This window comes from Muscardinus avellanarius, assembly GCF_963383645.1.
Source record: "Muscardinus avellanarius genome assembly, chromosome: 3".
Taxonomy (NCBI): domain Eukaryota; kingdom Metazoa; phylum Chordata; class Mammalia; order Rodentia; family Gliridae; genus Muscardinus; species Muscardinus avellanarius.
This window is the reverse complement of record NC_137788.1, coordinates 74,431,411-74,444,889: the sequence shown is the minus strand read 5'-3', so window position 1 is coordinate 74,444,889 and position 13,479 is coordinate 74,431,411. Positions and strand designations below refer to the sequence as shown.

Genomic DNA, 13,479 nt, shown 5'->3' with positions numbered 1-13,479 from the left:
TAGGTAATGTGCAAAGCAATGCATAAAAAAATATAAACACCTACTTAGAATAGTTATTTATTCTGGAATGAAAATAGTTATGGTCTTGAATTAGTTTATATGGAGGCATATGTATTTGTGTTGTTTAATCTTCAGGACGATGGAGAGTGGTGGAGGTTTGTGATGGCTCATATCTGATTCATTTGAGAACCTTTTCAAAATATAAAAATATTCTTCTCATGGCCACATCACACCATCTTCTCCAGAAATTCTGACTGGTAGCTCTCACTTTTATAATATGGTGGGACTTTATCATATTCCAAATCATAGCCAGGGAGAAATAATGAGAGTAGTGAATGTAGTATATGTGTAAAAGTCCTTGTGCAAAAGTCTGTATGTGTATTACACATACATACACATGTACATCTCAGTACACTGTTCTGAGATGTAATCTGAAATGTAATTTCTTTGATGACTGGATTTTCCAAAGACCAATGTCAAATCATCAAAATGGAAATAACAAAACAAAAAATAAACAAAATCATGTTTTAAATATAAGACTTATATTTGTAGCACATTAATCTGGAGATACCAACAATTTCTATGATGGCAAGAATGACTAAGATTTTCTTCAAAACTATATCAAGATAGGTATTATTATCATTACTATCAATTGTGACTACTTTAAAAAGTGAAATCAGAATCAAAGAATATTGGAACTAGAGGGAGCTTAGTTTAATTTAGTCTAAACTTTCATTTTAAAGATAAAGAACTGGAATCTAGGAGGCCACCAACTTGGTAAGATGAGAAAATAATCTTCCTGACTTCTATTATTTATGAGCTTTCTGTCAGTCTAGGTTAAATAATGGTAAAGTAGCTGTCAAGAAACAGAAAAATGAGAAAAACAGTCTACACCCCTTAAACCATTAGTTCTGAGAGATCAGTTTATTGGACATTGGAATCATTTAACATGGAACATATAACTGGTCTGGGATATACTTGAAGCTTAGTAAATATTTAATAAATGTCTGAATTCAAACAATGGTTGAATGCCTACTATGTGCTAGACACTGATGTGCTTGGAATAGATAAGCAAACAAAGTAAGACAAAGATTTCTGTTTTAATGTTTTCATTCCAGTAAGAAAGATAATAGTAACAGTAATATTTTAAAATGTCACTGTTTTACTCCTTACAAAATGTAGCATTTTAAGATTTTTTATTTTTACTCTGAAATAAAATGGGGAATCAGTGAAAGCCTTTTTCTCTTTTCATTTTGGTGCTGGGGATGGAGCCCAGGGGCCTTGCTCATGCTAAGCATGTGCTTTACCACTGAGCTATACCTCCAGCCCCTCATTGCAAGGTTTTTAAAAGAGTAACAGGATATGATTTAACATTTCTAAAGACTCACTCTAATGAGTCAGGCTGCAGTGGAGGTGGTAGTGGCTGAATTCATTCTAAGGTGGTGCCAAAATGGTTCTCATGTATTAGATGTGGAGTAAGGACTCCAAGTTATTGTGGCCTAACCAGCTAAAAGGAGGGAGTTGTCATAAATTTAGGTGGAGAATACTATGAAAGGAATAGATTTGCCAGGAGGAAGAAAAACCTGTCAGTTTTAGAAGAACTGAATTTAACATATTTATTTGCTATCCAAGTGGAGATCTCAAGTAGAAAGTTAGATACAGAAATCAGGTATGAATTAGAAAAATGAATGTGGGAATTGTCATCCAGCATTTAAAGACATAAAACTTGGATCAGACCCCTAAGCAACTAATGGAGAGAAAAAAGTGGACCAAGCCAATGATATTGAGAAGGAAAGATCAATAATACAGATTACAATCAAGACGGTGGAGCCAGGTGTGATGGCACACCCTTGTAATTCTAGGCTGAGATGGGAGGATCACAGCTCAAGGCCCTTTGCAACTCAGTAATACCCTGTTTCAAAAAGTAAAGAATAAAAAATAGGGCTGGGGGTGTAGCTTGGAGGAAGAATGTCCCTGGGTTCCATCCCCAGTAGTGCAAAAAACCAAACAAAACAAAAAACAAAAAAAGCCCAAGATTCTGAAGTCAAGTGAAGGAATAATAAATGAACCACTGAAATAGATTCTATTTTTTGCTTTGCCACAAAAACAACTTTTTGTGTTTGGGGCCATCCTGAGTCATTGTTTACCTATGCATAGTATAAAGAAGTTAAAGTAAATTAAATAAAATTGAATATCTTCATCACCTCAAAAATTCTGAAATTATTCCTTTTTTGACCTTTATTTTTTATAGGAGATACTGTCTTGCCTCCAATTTGAAAAAAATATTTGGCCTCACACTGAAGCAATCCTCCTGCCTCAGCCTCCCTAGTAGCTGGGATTATAGGCATGCATCACTCCACTTGGCAGAGCTCCTTCTTTATGGAAGAAAGAATTCCTGAGTTCTAATCTCCACCCCAATTAAATACATGCTCTGTGAGCTGCACAAAAGTCTCCATTCTTTATCCATAAAATGATTATGGTATATTTCATCTGGCTGGTATGAACACAAGTTTCACATTTAAAATTCTTCCACCTTCCCATCAACATTCTATTTTAATGATTTAAAGCTGAGTTTTTAAATAACAGAAAGAATTTGGAAGACAAGTCCATAATATATGTTTACATTTTAAGGAGACTAACACTATTCAAGGAGAGTCTGTGTTAGAAAAGTAATATGGGATGTATGGAAAGTTCATCCTTTCTTAAGCTCTTAAATTTGATAGAATGAGGGAACAAATGGATGACTATAAAATTATTTTATAAGATTGTGAATATAGCTGATATCCTAAACTACACTGTCAAATTATATAATACGTTAAAACTATGAGCCAGCCGTGGTGGCGCACGCTTGTAATCCCAGCATTCGGAAGGATGAGACCTGAGGATTGCGGTTCAAGCGCAGCCTCTGCTAACTTAGTGAGGCCTTCCACAACTCAGTGAGACCCTGTTTCAAAAAGAATAAAAACTAGGGCAGGGAGTGTAGCTTGGAGGTCAAATGCCCCTGGGATCCATCCTCAGACCCGCAAAAACAAAAAACAAAACTATGAACTCATTATGAATTGAGCAAACTCAACAGAATATTCTGCTTTCAGCATTAATTATAAAACCTTGCACATTTCAATTTTAGGAATGTCTATTATTTTCTACAAATATAAGAGGAAGTTACATGCAAAAAGCAAATCCATTCATGCTGTTATGGTATCTGACATTTAAATTCACTAACTGGTTTTAATGACTTTTTTTCTCTAGAAATAAAATAGAGCTAACTCAAATTTGTCTACACTAAATTAGAGGAATTATAAAGATAATATTTGGCTGATAGATGGAAAAATCCTATTGTTATTCTATAATTATTGGCAAAGATAAGGACTATTTAATTGGTAACATTATCTTTTATGCACTAGAATAAAATTGGCTTAAATGACTCAAAAGAATTCACCTGCAACCAATAAGCAATAATCTATTAACTTCTTGTCACAAGCACATTGGAATAAATTTTAAGAAATTCTTTCCCTAAATTAGGTATAGGAAGTCCTAAAAAATCTGCAATGACAGTAAAGGTTTTATCTATAAAAACAATCATACAGGTTAAGCCAATTTTTCAATTGGTATGACACCTTTTTATAGACTAGGCTTTCTATAGATATGGTGCCAAGTTTCACACTGCCTCACAGGACTCAGGGCAATTTTAATCAGTCTGAGTTTTATAAATAAAAGGAAAGAGCTTGAACAATGAAAACTACTCATAAATATTGGTACCAATAAGGAGCCAGTGTTGAAATCATATGCCCATCATACCACTAGAATAAAGGGTTGTCTTAAAGTAGGTATTAAGGAGGATGTTTAAGGACCACAGCAAAGTGTCAAAAAGCGCAGTGGCACACGCTTGTAATCTCAGCACTTGGGAGGCTGAGACAGGAGGATTGCACAGGTTCGAAGCCAGCCTCAGCTACTTAATGAGGCTCTCAGCAACTTAGTGAGACCCTGTTTCCAAATAAAATATAAAATAGGTCTGGGAGTTTAGCCTGACGTTAGAAAGCCCCTGGGTTCCATCCCCAGCACCACCAAAATAAATAAATAAATAAATAAATAAATAAATAAATAAAATAAAATAAAGGTCCTGGATTTTATTCAAATAGAACTGCTTTTTGCTTCCAAGTCTCATTAACCATAGCCATAGTCAAATAGAAAATGACACCTCTTCCAAAAAAGCATTAATGTTGTCTTAGAAAAGTGTAGCAGTGTATCTGTATATGTGTATAAACATGTGCAGAAAAGAATATATAGCAGACCTAATATTGCCATCCTTAAGACTGTTTACAAGTTTGACACCTAGCAGTTATCTGGGAACTTGAATAGTACCAGTTCCTTACAACTGTATAAAAATATTCCTATGACTAGAGTCATAGAGTCATTGTGTCAGGACTGTACAAACAATATGGTTTGTGTTGAACCTTTGCTTTTATTCTGGGAATATGAGTTTTTGGTATGTGTCACACAGAGGGTGCATATGGGACCAGCTCCCAGCAAAACTTTGGGCATTGAGTTGCTAATGAGCTTCACTAGTACTTAACATTTCACATGTATTTCACAATTCATTGCTGGAGGAGTTAAATGCATCCCTTGTGCCTAGTTTCCTTTGGACTGCCTTTAACCCTCTGCTGATTTTGTTTGTATCCTTCCACTGTAATACATTTTAGCTGTGACTGTCATGCAATTTAAAGATTATATACAGAAAATCAGCATATGCATTGCTAGGATAAGACATAGTTAATGAAAGATTATAAGTTTTTTGTCAACTATGCATTTCTAAACCCGAACCTTAATACTGCATGAATAATTTGACATTTAAATACCACCTCCTCTGTTTTTTAAAGACAAAATATGTGTAGGAGAGAATTCAGCAAGTTGATTGATCATCTTTTTGTGCGTTTAAAAATACCAGCTTGAGTTAAAATATTGTAATAGAGAAAGTACTTAGTGATTAATATCCAAATTTATTTTAGTGAATAATTACTTGATTAATAAATTTTGTTTTAACTTTGATAAATCATGGATACCTGTAGTATTTTTTTTAGTATAATTTTATTTTATTTATTTTTTTACAGTACTGAGGATGGAACCTAGGGGTACTGTATCTCTGAGTTACACCCTCAGTCCTATTTTTTAATCTTTTTATTTTTGAAACAAGGTCTCACTGAGTTGCTAAGGGCCTCACTAAGTAGCTGAGGCTGTCAGCGACTGGAATTCTCCAGTCTTAGCCTCCCGAATGCTGGGATTACAAGCGTGCACTATCATGCCTGACCTTTATGGTTTTAAAATAGAAAATATATCAATAAAACATGTTACACAAAATAATGCCTTTTTAAAAATCAGGAAAGCAATTCTGAATATAAACTATATTCTTAAATGTTTCTTTACATCACTCAACAATGAAAATTTTAAATAAAAATATATGATCTACAATAATAAAACAAAAACTGGCTTTTTTTTTTGTAGTACTGGGGGATGGAACCTAGTGGCCTTTTACTTCCATGCTACACCTCCAGACCTATTTTATATCTGATTTGGAAACAGGGTCATACTGAGTTACTGGGAGCCTCACTAAGCTGCTAAGGCTGGCTTTGAACCTACAATCCTCCTGTCTCAGCCTCCCAAATACTAGGATTGCAAGCATGTAAAAAACTGGATCTTTAGCCAAGCGTGGTGGCGCACGCTTGTAATCCCCGCGCTTGGGAGGCAGAGACAGGAGGATCGCGCAGGTTCGAAGCCAGCCGTGCGCTGGCTTAGGAGACCCTGTTTCCAAATAAAAATGTAAAAATAGGTCTGGGAGTGTAGCCCGGAGGTAGAAGGGCTTCCAGGAATCCCAGTACCACCAAAAAAACAAAACCAAACAAACAAACAACAACAAAAAAAACCCAACTGGCTCTTTAGTAACTTAAACCATTTCATTTAAAGTTCCCAATGTGGCTTTTAGTTACTAACCAGAGAGACAGTATTTTTTAAGGTGAATAGAGACACATTTTAGTTTGTGCTTGAGTACTGAAGCAGCTTTATTGGAAAATGGTGAATATGACCTGTATTTCACATAATACAGATGTTAGAGATCACTTAATGGCAAAGCCCCACTTGAGTTTTGCTTTAAATTGAGTAAGGGTTGGAACTAGCTACATCTAATATGGGGAGAGAGAACCTGGTACCTTTGGTCAAAAACAAAAGTATACCAAACACCCTCTCATGGTTCTAAAAAAAAATGAAGAGAAAATAGTCCTATCATGATATGATCCTCCTCCTCCTCCTCCTCCTCCTCCTCCTCCTCCTCCTCCTCCTCCTCCTCCTCCTTCTTCTTCTTCTTTTTTGTAGGTCTGGGGATGGAACCCAGGGGCATTTGACCTCCAAGTCACACCACCTGCCCTATTTTTATTATTTTGAAACAGGGTCTCACTAAGTTGCAGAGGGCCTCACTAAGTAGCAGAGGCTGTCCGTGAACTGCGATCCTCTTGTCTCAGCCTCCCAAATGCCTGGATTACAAGCGTGTGCCACCACGCCCGGCTATATTGTTATTCTTCTGAAGTGACTAGAATTTAAACTTTTATGATCTTAAAACATATACTGATTACTGGATACAAAATGTTCAAATTTGATATGAAACATATTTATAAACAAAAAAATTTAGCCCATATTAGAACAATGGCCAAACTAAGGCAAATGTATAGTGATAAAGATATATTCATTTTAACTAAAGCAATTTTCTAAATAAATGTAAATTTATTTATAATATCCTTGTCAGAAATTTTAATTTATTTTATGCAGAAATAAAAATAAAGTAATATAGTAAAAATTCAATTACATTATAATCATTAAATTATTTTTAAAAATACTTTTTTTTTTTCGGGTTTGGGGATGGAACCCAGGGGTATTCGACCTCCGAGCTACACCCCCTGCCCTATTTTTTATTCTTTATTTTGAAACTGGGTCTCACTGAGTTGCAGAGGGCATCATTAAGTAGCTAAGGCTGTCCGTGAACCACGATCCTCCGGTCTCAGCCTTCCCAATGCTGGGATTACAAGTGTGCACCACCACACCTGGCTTAAAAATACTTTTATTGGTGCATTACAATCTCATATCATTATGTAGTTAAGAGTGGTAGGAACATACATGCATATAGTACTTGGTGAACTTTCCTTTCCTCTTGGCTTCTTCTCCACATGATTAAATTATTTAAAATATTAATTTTTATATTAAGTCTTTGTATTAAAATATTCTCTCACTTGTCATTTTAATATATAATAGTTCTCTCATAATCACTCATATAACCTTTGGCTTTTATTCTGTCTTGAAATTAAAAATTTTGCTTCTCAAATTATTAAATAAATCTTTTCTATTTTATTTTCTAATACTTTTTCTCAACGTTTTGTTCATATAAAAAGTTCTTTTTTACTATGACTTTCCTTTTTCTTTTTGCAGTACTGGGGACAGAACCCAGGGGCATGCTACCTCCAAGCTACACCCCCAGACCTATTTTTTTTTTTTTTTTATTCTTTATTTTGCAGTCTCCGAACCACAATCCTTCTGTTTCAGCCTCTCAAATGCTGGGACTACAAGCATGACCACCATGCTCTGCTAACTTTCCTATTCTGACAGGAAAAACAATTATAAAAAGATAAGAAATCTGAAACCTAGAGAGAGATCTTTCTTTCTGTATTCTCTTTATCATCTGTAAATCTTTCAACATTTAGTTTAGCTTATTTATCTGTAAGAGATATTTACTTTTACCTTTGACATAGTTGAGGTATAAGTTCTTTGGTTAGTCCCCTAATTTGTGAATACTGAAATAACATCCATCCTTTCCATAAAACTATGTTGAAATGTAGACACTAAGTATTTGGAAAGACATATTTTATTGGTGTCCTATTCCTGCATCCTCGTTGTACAGCAATTATGATTTAAATATGAGTCTTGGCAAAAAAATAAATTTTTATATTGTAGACCTTCATGCTACCTTGTGAATATTTAACACTAAATTTTAACATGGATACTGAGATCAGCTTCTACAGTAAGTACAATGCTTGAATCTGTCTGAGATAAAAAGTGTTAACTTTGCCTCTACCTTCTTCCAGAATCTTTATAGTGATTAGCCATATCTCTTTTCAAGAAGGTCATAAAAGCAGGGTGTAGTGGCGCACACTTGTAATCTCTGCTCTTGGGAGGCTGATACAGGAGGATCACACAGGTTCAAACCCAGCCTTAGCTAATTAGTGAGGCTCTCAGCAACTTAGTGAGACTCTGTTTCCAAATAAAGTATAAAATAGGTCTGGGAGTATAGCACGGAGGTAAAAAGCCTCTGGGTTCCATCCCCAGTAGCACACACACAAAAAAGAAGGCCATAAAATACAAAAAATTTAAAAACCTGCCGGGCATGGTGGCGCACTCTTGTAATCCCAGCATTTGGGAGGCTGACCAGAGGATCGTGGTTCGCGGACAGCCTCAGCTACTTAATGAGGCCCTCTACAACTCAGTGAGACTCGGTTTCAAAATAAAGAATAAAAAATAGGGCAGGGGGTGTAGCTTGGAGGTCGAGTGCCCCTGGGTTCTAACCCCAGACCCGCCCCCCCCCAAAAAAAATTAAAATCCTCACATCTCTGGGTAATGAATACTAAAATTAATGTTCTACTTCTTGGTCATATTCTAAGTGGGCATATGTGGTCTTTTAAAGAAGGGCATATACATAAGAATAGTAAAGAAAAATATCCCTTCCTATCTATTCTATTGCTAATCTAAGAATGGCTCCTTTAGAGAATGTTTAAAAGACTATTCTTTCTATCCTACATGGCAGAAAGAACCAGACTCATCTCTGTTGGAACTGACTTAAGATCTCAGAGGTATAAGGTAAGGTAGGAGTGAGCAAACCTATACCAAATACACAGGAAGCAAATTGGAGATTAAAAATGCAAAGAAAAGAAAGTTTATAGAAATATAAAGTAAAATACTATGACACAATAAATTTAATCCTGTTTAAGAATAAATAAAAGCTAAAGATCAATGGTAATTCTAATCACAATCAACAGGAATAATTCTGTTAAAAATCTATGAATTTCCATTTTAAGAAGTATCTATTTTATATTTACTTCTAATTTTGTTATGTTTGACATAATTCAAACCAAGTTTCTCCTGAAAAAAGAAGACATATTAAAACAGCACCTTAAAACTTCTCTTGAATATTATATATTAACATGAAATAATTAATTTTTATATATTTAAAGGAAAACTGAAAATTATGCTAATAATCCTGGACTTTATATACAATAAAAGCACTAGAAATGTAATTTGTCTTATTATTTTACTTTGTATAGCTACCATTTTTTCTTATAAAAGCAGCAACATTAGATAGTTCTACTTTTTCCAATTTAGGATAATATTCTGATTACAAGATATTGTTTTAATTGATAAACCTTAAAACTCAATATAGAAAAACAAGTAAGAAAGGAATAAAAAAGATGTATTGCTTACCTTCCCAGAAACAATCTTTTCATAAATTTGAATTGGTTGGTCTGCGAAGAATGGGGGGTAGCCAGCTGCCATTTCATAGATTAGCACTCCTAATGCCCACCAATCCACTGCCTTATTGTAGCCCTGAGATAAATCAACACCAAAAGTTAATTATCACTTAATTTACTCAACGGAAAATGAAATCACAGGTATATTCAAAATGATCTGGAAGCAGACATTAGGAAGTATTCTTATATCTTATTCCTAAAGTCACTAAGAATGTTGCTGACAATGGGATAATTTAATTGTTGCTCAACAATAAAAAAAGATTTGGACTGAAATGCCCCAAGGCCCATTCTAGGTCTGTGATCAGGTTTTCTATATCATACCTAGAAAGGTCAACAGTTTTTTGTTTTTTCTTTTTTGCAGTACTGGGAATGGAACCCAGAGGCATTCTACCTCTGAGCTACACTACCAGCCCTATTTTTTATTCTTTATCTTCAAACAGGGTTTCACTGGGTTGCAAAGGGCCTAAGTAGTAGCTGAGGCTGTCCGTGAACTGAGAATCTCCTGTGTCAGCCTCCCAAATGCTGGGATTACAAGAGTGTGCCACCATGCCCAACTAGGTCAAAAGTTTTGAAGAGAAATAGTAGTACTGAAATAGTAAATAGTGAAGTTCATTCTAAATATCCTATACTATTTGGATTGAGAAGTGAGAATATAGGGCTAATTATAGTTACTTGACAGGATTTTGCAAAGGCTAAAACTGTGGAATCCAGTTAATATAAATATTTAAGTATATTTTGCTTTTGCTATTTATTGTGTGCTTCTCATCTGTAAAAGGTATATTGGAAAGAAAACTATTTCTGAGGGTTTTGTGAGAAATATATCAAACAAAAGGGAATAATCTGGTCAGGTGTGGCGGTACATCCCTATAACCCCAATACCTGGAAGGCTGAGACTAGAGGATAGCAGGTTCAAGGCCAGCCTCAGCAACTTAGTGAGACCTTGTTTTAAAATAAAAAATAAAAGCTGGGTGTGGTGGCACACGCTTGTAATCCCAGCATTCGGGAGGCTGAGACCTGAGGATTGCAGTTTGCAGACAGCCTCAGCTACCTTAGTGAGGCCCTGTGCAACTTAGTGAGACCCTGTTTCAAAATAAAGAATAAAAAAATAGGGCAATGGGTGTAGCTCTGAGGTCAAATGCCCCTGGGTTCCATCCCCAGTACCGCAAAATAAATAAATAAATAAATAAATAAATAAATAAATAAATAAATAGGGTTAGGTGTAAAGATCAGAGGTAGAATGTCCCTGTGTTCAATCCCTAGTACTAACTAACTAAATGAATGAATGAATGAATGAATGAAAGGAAAAAATGTATATAAAAAGTGCTTTGCAAACCAAATATATAATTCAAAAGTATGTTTAATTTGGTTTTTTATATAAAGCTTACTAAACTTAACTCCAGAAGCATTTATAAGAAAATAAATATTAATGACATGTTTATACTGACATATTTATATAAAATGTTAACTATAATCTGTATCAATTGGCACAGAAGATTATAAGAAAAAGAAAACAAAACAAGCACCACCTGATTAAGGAGAGAAATAAGCTGAGTTCTCCCCAGACCTTTCATTCTGCCCTCACATGTATCCTGTAATTACTACCACCACACTCTACATTTTACAAATGATTTAGTTTTAAAATTTTAACTAAAATATCTTACCATAATACATTTTCCTTTTCCCTGATTGTATTTTTTTAAAGAAGAGACTAATAGGAATAGCAATTTATTTTGCTAATAGAAATGGGAAGCAATTTTTCTTAACTCTTTGATCTCTACTTTTAAATTCTGTTCTAATGTTTATGATAAACAAGTCAGATACAAGTTAATGGCCTAGCATAAAGAATTAAAACAAATCAATAAGAAAATGACTAAATTGCAATAGATCATAGGCAAAGGACATGAACTAGAAATTTAAACACAAAAAAGAAATATATCAAATGGTATATTGAAAAAACTAATAATTGAAGACATGAGAATTAATACAATGAGTGTCATTTATTTCTATTAGTAAATATTTTAAAAATGAGAATACTCAGTGCTGGAAAGGGTGTGGTGTAACAGGTACTCTCAAACACTACTAGTAAGACTGTAAAATGGTACAATCTTTTAGGAAAGAAATTTGGTAATATGTATCAAGAGCCTTAAAAATGTTCATACCCTTTGACCCAGTAATTCCACTTCTGGGAATCTATCCTAAGGAAATAATGTGAAATACAGAAAAAGCTTTATGCACAAAGATGTTTATAACAATTACTTATAATAGAACAACAAAACAAAAACACATATACACACAAACCCTAACAACAACAAAAAACAAAAACAAAGCTTAAGTGTCAACAGCATAAGAGTGGCTGAATACTTTATAGTACATTTGTACATAGCATAAACAGCACACACAGACACACACAGGCATACAAAAAGGCACACAAAAGAATAATGTTTGCATGCATGTTATCATGCAAGTGTAAAAAGCTAGACACAAAAAACTACAGGTTCACTGTGACCTCAACTAGGATAACATGCATGGAAAAATATAATATTTTAATAAAAGGGGTGCTATCTGGGTGGGAAGATTATAGGTTTTGGACCATTCTGTTATATTTTTCTGTATTTTCCAAATTTTATTCAATGACTCTCTTTTGCTTAGGCAATACATTCAGACTTGTACAGGGTTTGGTGCTTATTTTTTTGGTCACATTACTGGTTAAGTACATTTAAGGAAGAATGTGATAACAGCAACGATATTTATCTATTTATTTACTTATTCTTATCATTATCTTTTTTGTGGAACTGGGGATGGAACCCAGCGGCATTCTACTTCTGAGCTACACCTGCGGCCCTATTTTTTATTCTTTAATTTGAAACAGGGTCTCCCTGAATTGCGGAGGGCCTCACTAGTAGCTGAGGCTGTCCATGAACCATGATCCTCCTGTCTCAGCCTGTCAAATGCTGGGATTACAAGCATGCACCACCATGCTCAACAGCAATGATATTTAGAATACAAAATACTAAAAAATTATATATGATTTAAATTCTATAAGAGAATGGAGAGAGCTGCAATAAATCTTTTATCCTAACACTTCTACAAGTTAGCCCAAATTTAAATTAGTTTGTGACCCACCAAAGGCACATGACTTTTTTCTTTCCCTTTATGTTCAGATTTTGTTAATTTTTCCTTTCTAGCTTTCTTCATTAAGGAATGGCAAAGAAAAAAGAAATTAAGTCATTGTTTTAAATATGGTTATAATTTCTCCCACTACATTTCACTATTTGGAAAAGTAGAACTGTTTTATAAAACTCTAACTATTGAATTGCTATAATGATACGATTAAACTAAAATTTAAGAATAATTTGCATACATTTCTTTCACTTAGGTAGTACATTCGAAACAAAGGAAGAAATGACAACTAATATATATCGTCTCTAGATTTGCCTCTTGGAAAAACCCAGAGGATGTTTTCCTTACTTTCCTATTACTGGGAATAATTATGGAAAGACTATTTTTGGTTTCTAAACATGGATGTTAATATTAGATTTGTTCACTCTATTTCTCAAAGATCCACAGTTAAAACTGACAAAGCTCAGGGGATTAGTGATAGACCCTAAATGATTATTCTTTAGTATTCATGCACAGATTTATATTCAGAACTTAGATTAGTAAGTATAAAATTAGATCAATAAGCTGTTTAGACAAAAGTCTACCCTGATGCATGCCTCATATCACTACTTTGTACATACTGACACTATAAATATACCTTGCTGAGGATTATTTCTGGAGCCAAATACTCTGGAGTGCCACATAATGTCCAAGTTCTGCCTTTCACTCTTTTGGCAAACCCAAAGTCTGTGACCTAAAAAAAAGGGAAGGGAAGAGGAAGACTGAAGAAGGGAACTGTTCAAATAATACTGTGGCAGTAGGT

General features: G+C 34.4%; 1 protein-coding gene across 3 annotated transcripts in view; it reads right to left on the bottom strand.

The window, feature by feature from the left end:
- The window catches only part of PRKACB (protein kinase cAMP-activated catalytic subunit beta), a gene marked incomplete at both ends in the record, with an annotated part of 144,926 nt that overhangs the window by 16,687 nt on the left and 114,760 nt on the right, over nt 1–13,479 (bottom strand). For all 3 annotated transcript variants that reach the window (XM_080693197.1, XM_080693196.1, XM_080693198.1), the window contains 2 exons: nt 9,511–9,633; nt 13,315–13,410. In XM_080693197.1, the coding sequence (XP_080549323.1) occupies nt 9,511–9,633; nt 13,315–13,410 (219 nt within the window). The remainder of the gene's footprint in view (nt 1–9,510; nt 9,634–13,314; nt 13,411–13,479) is intronic.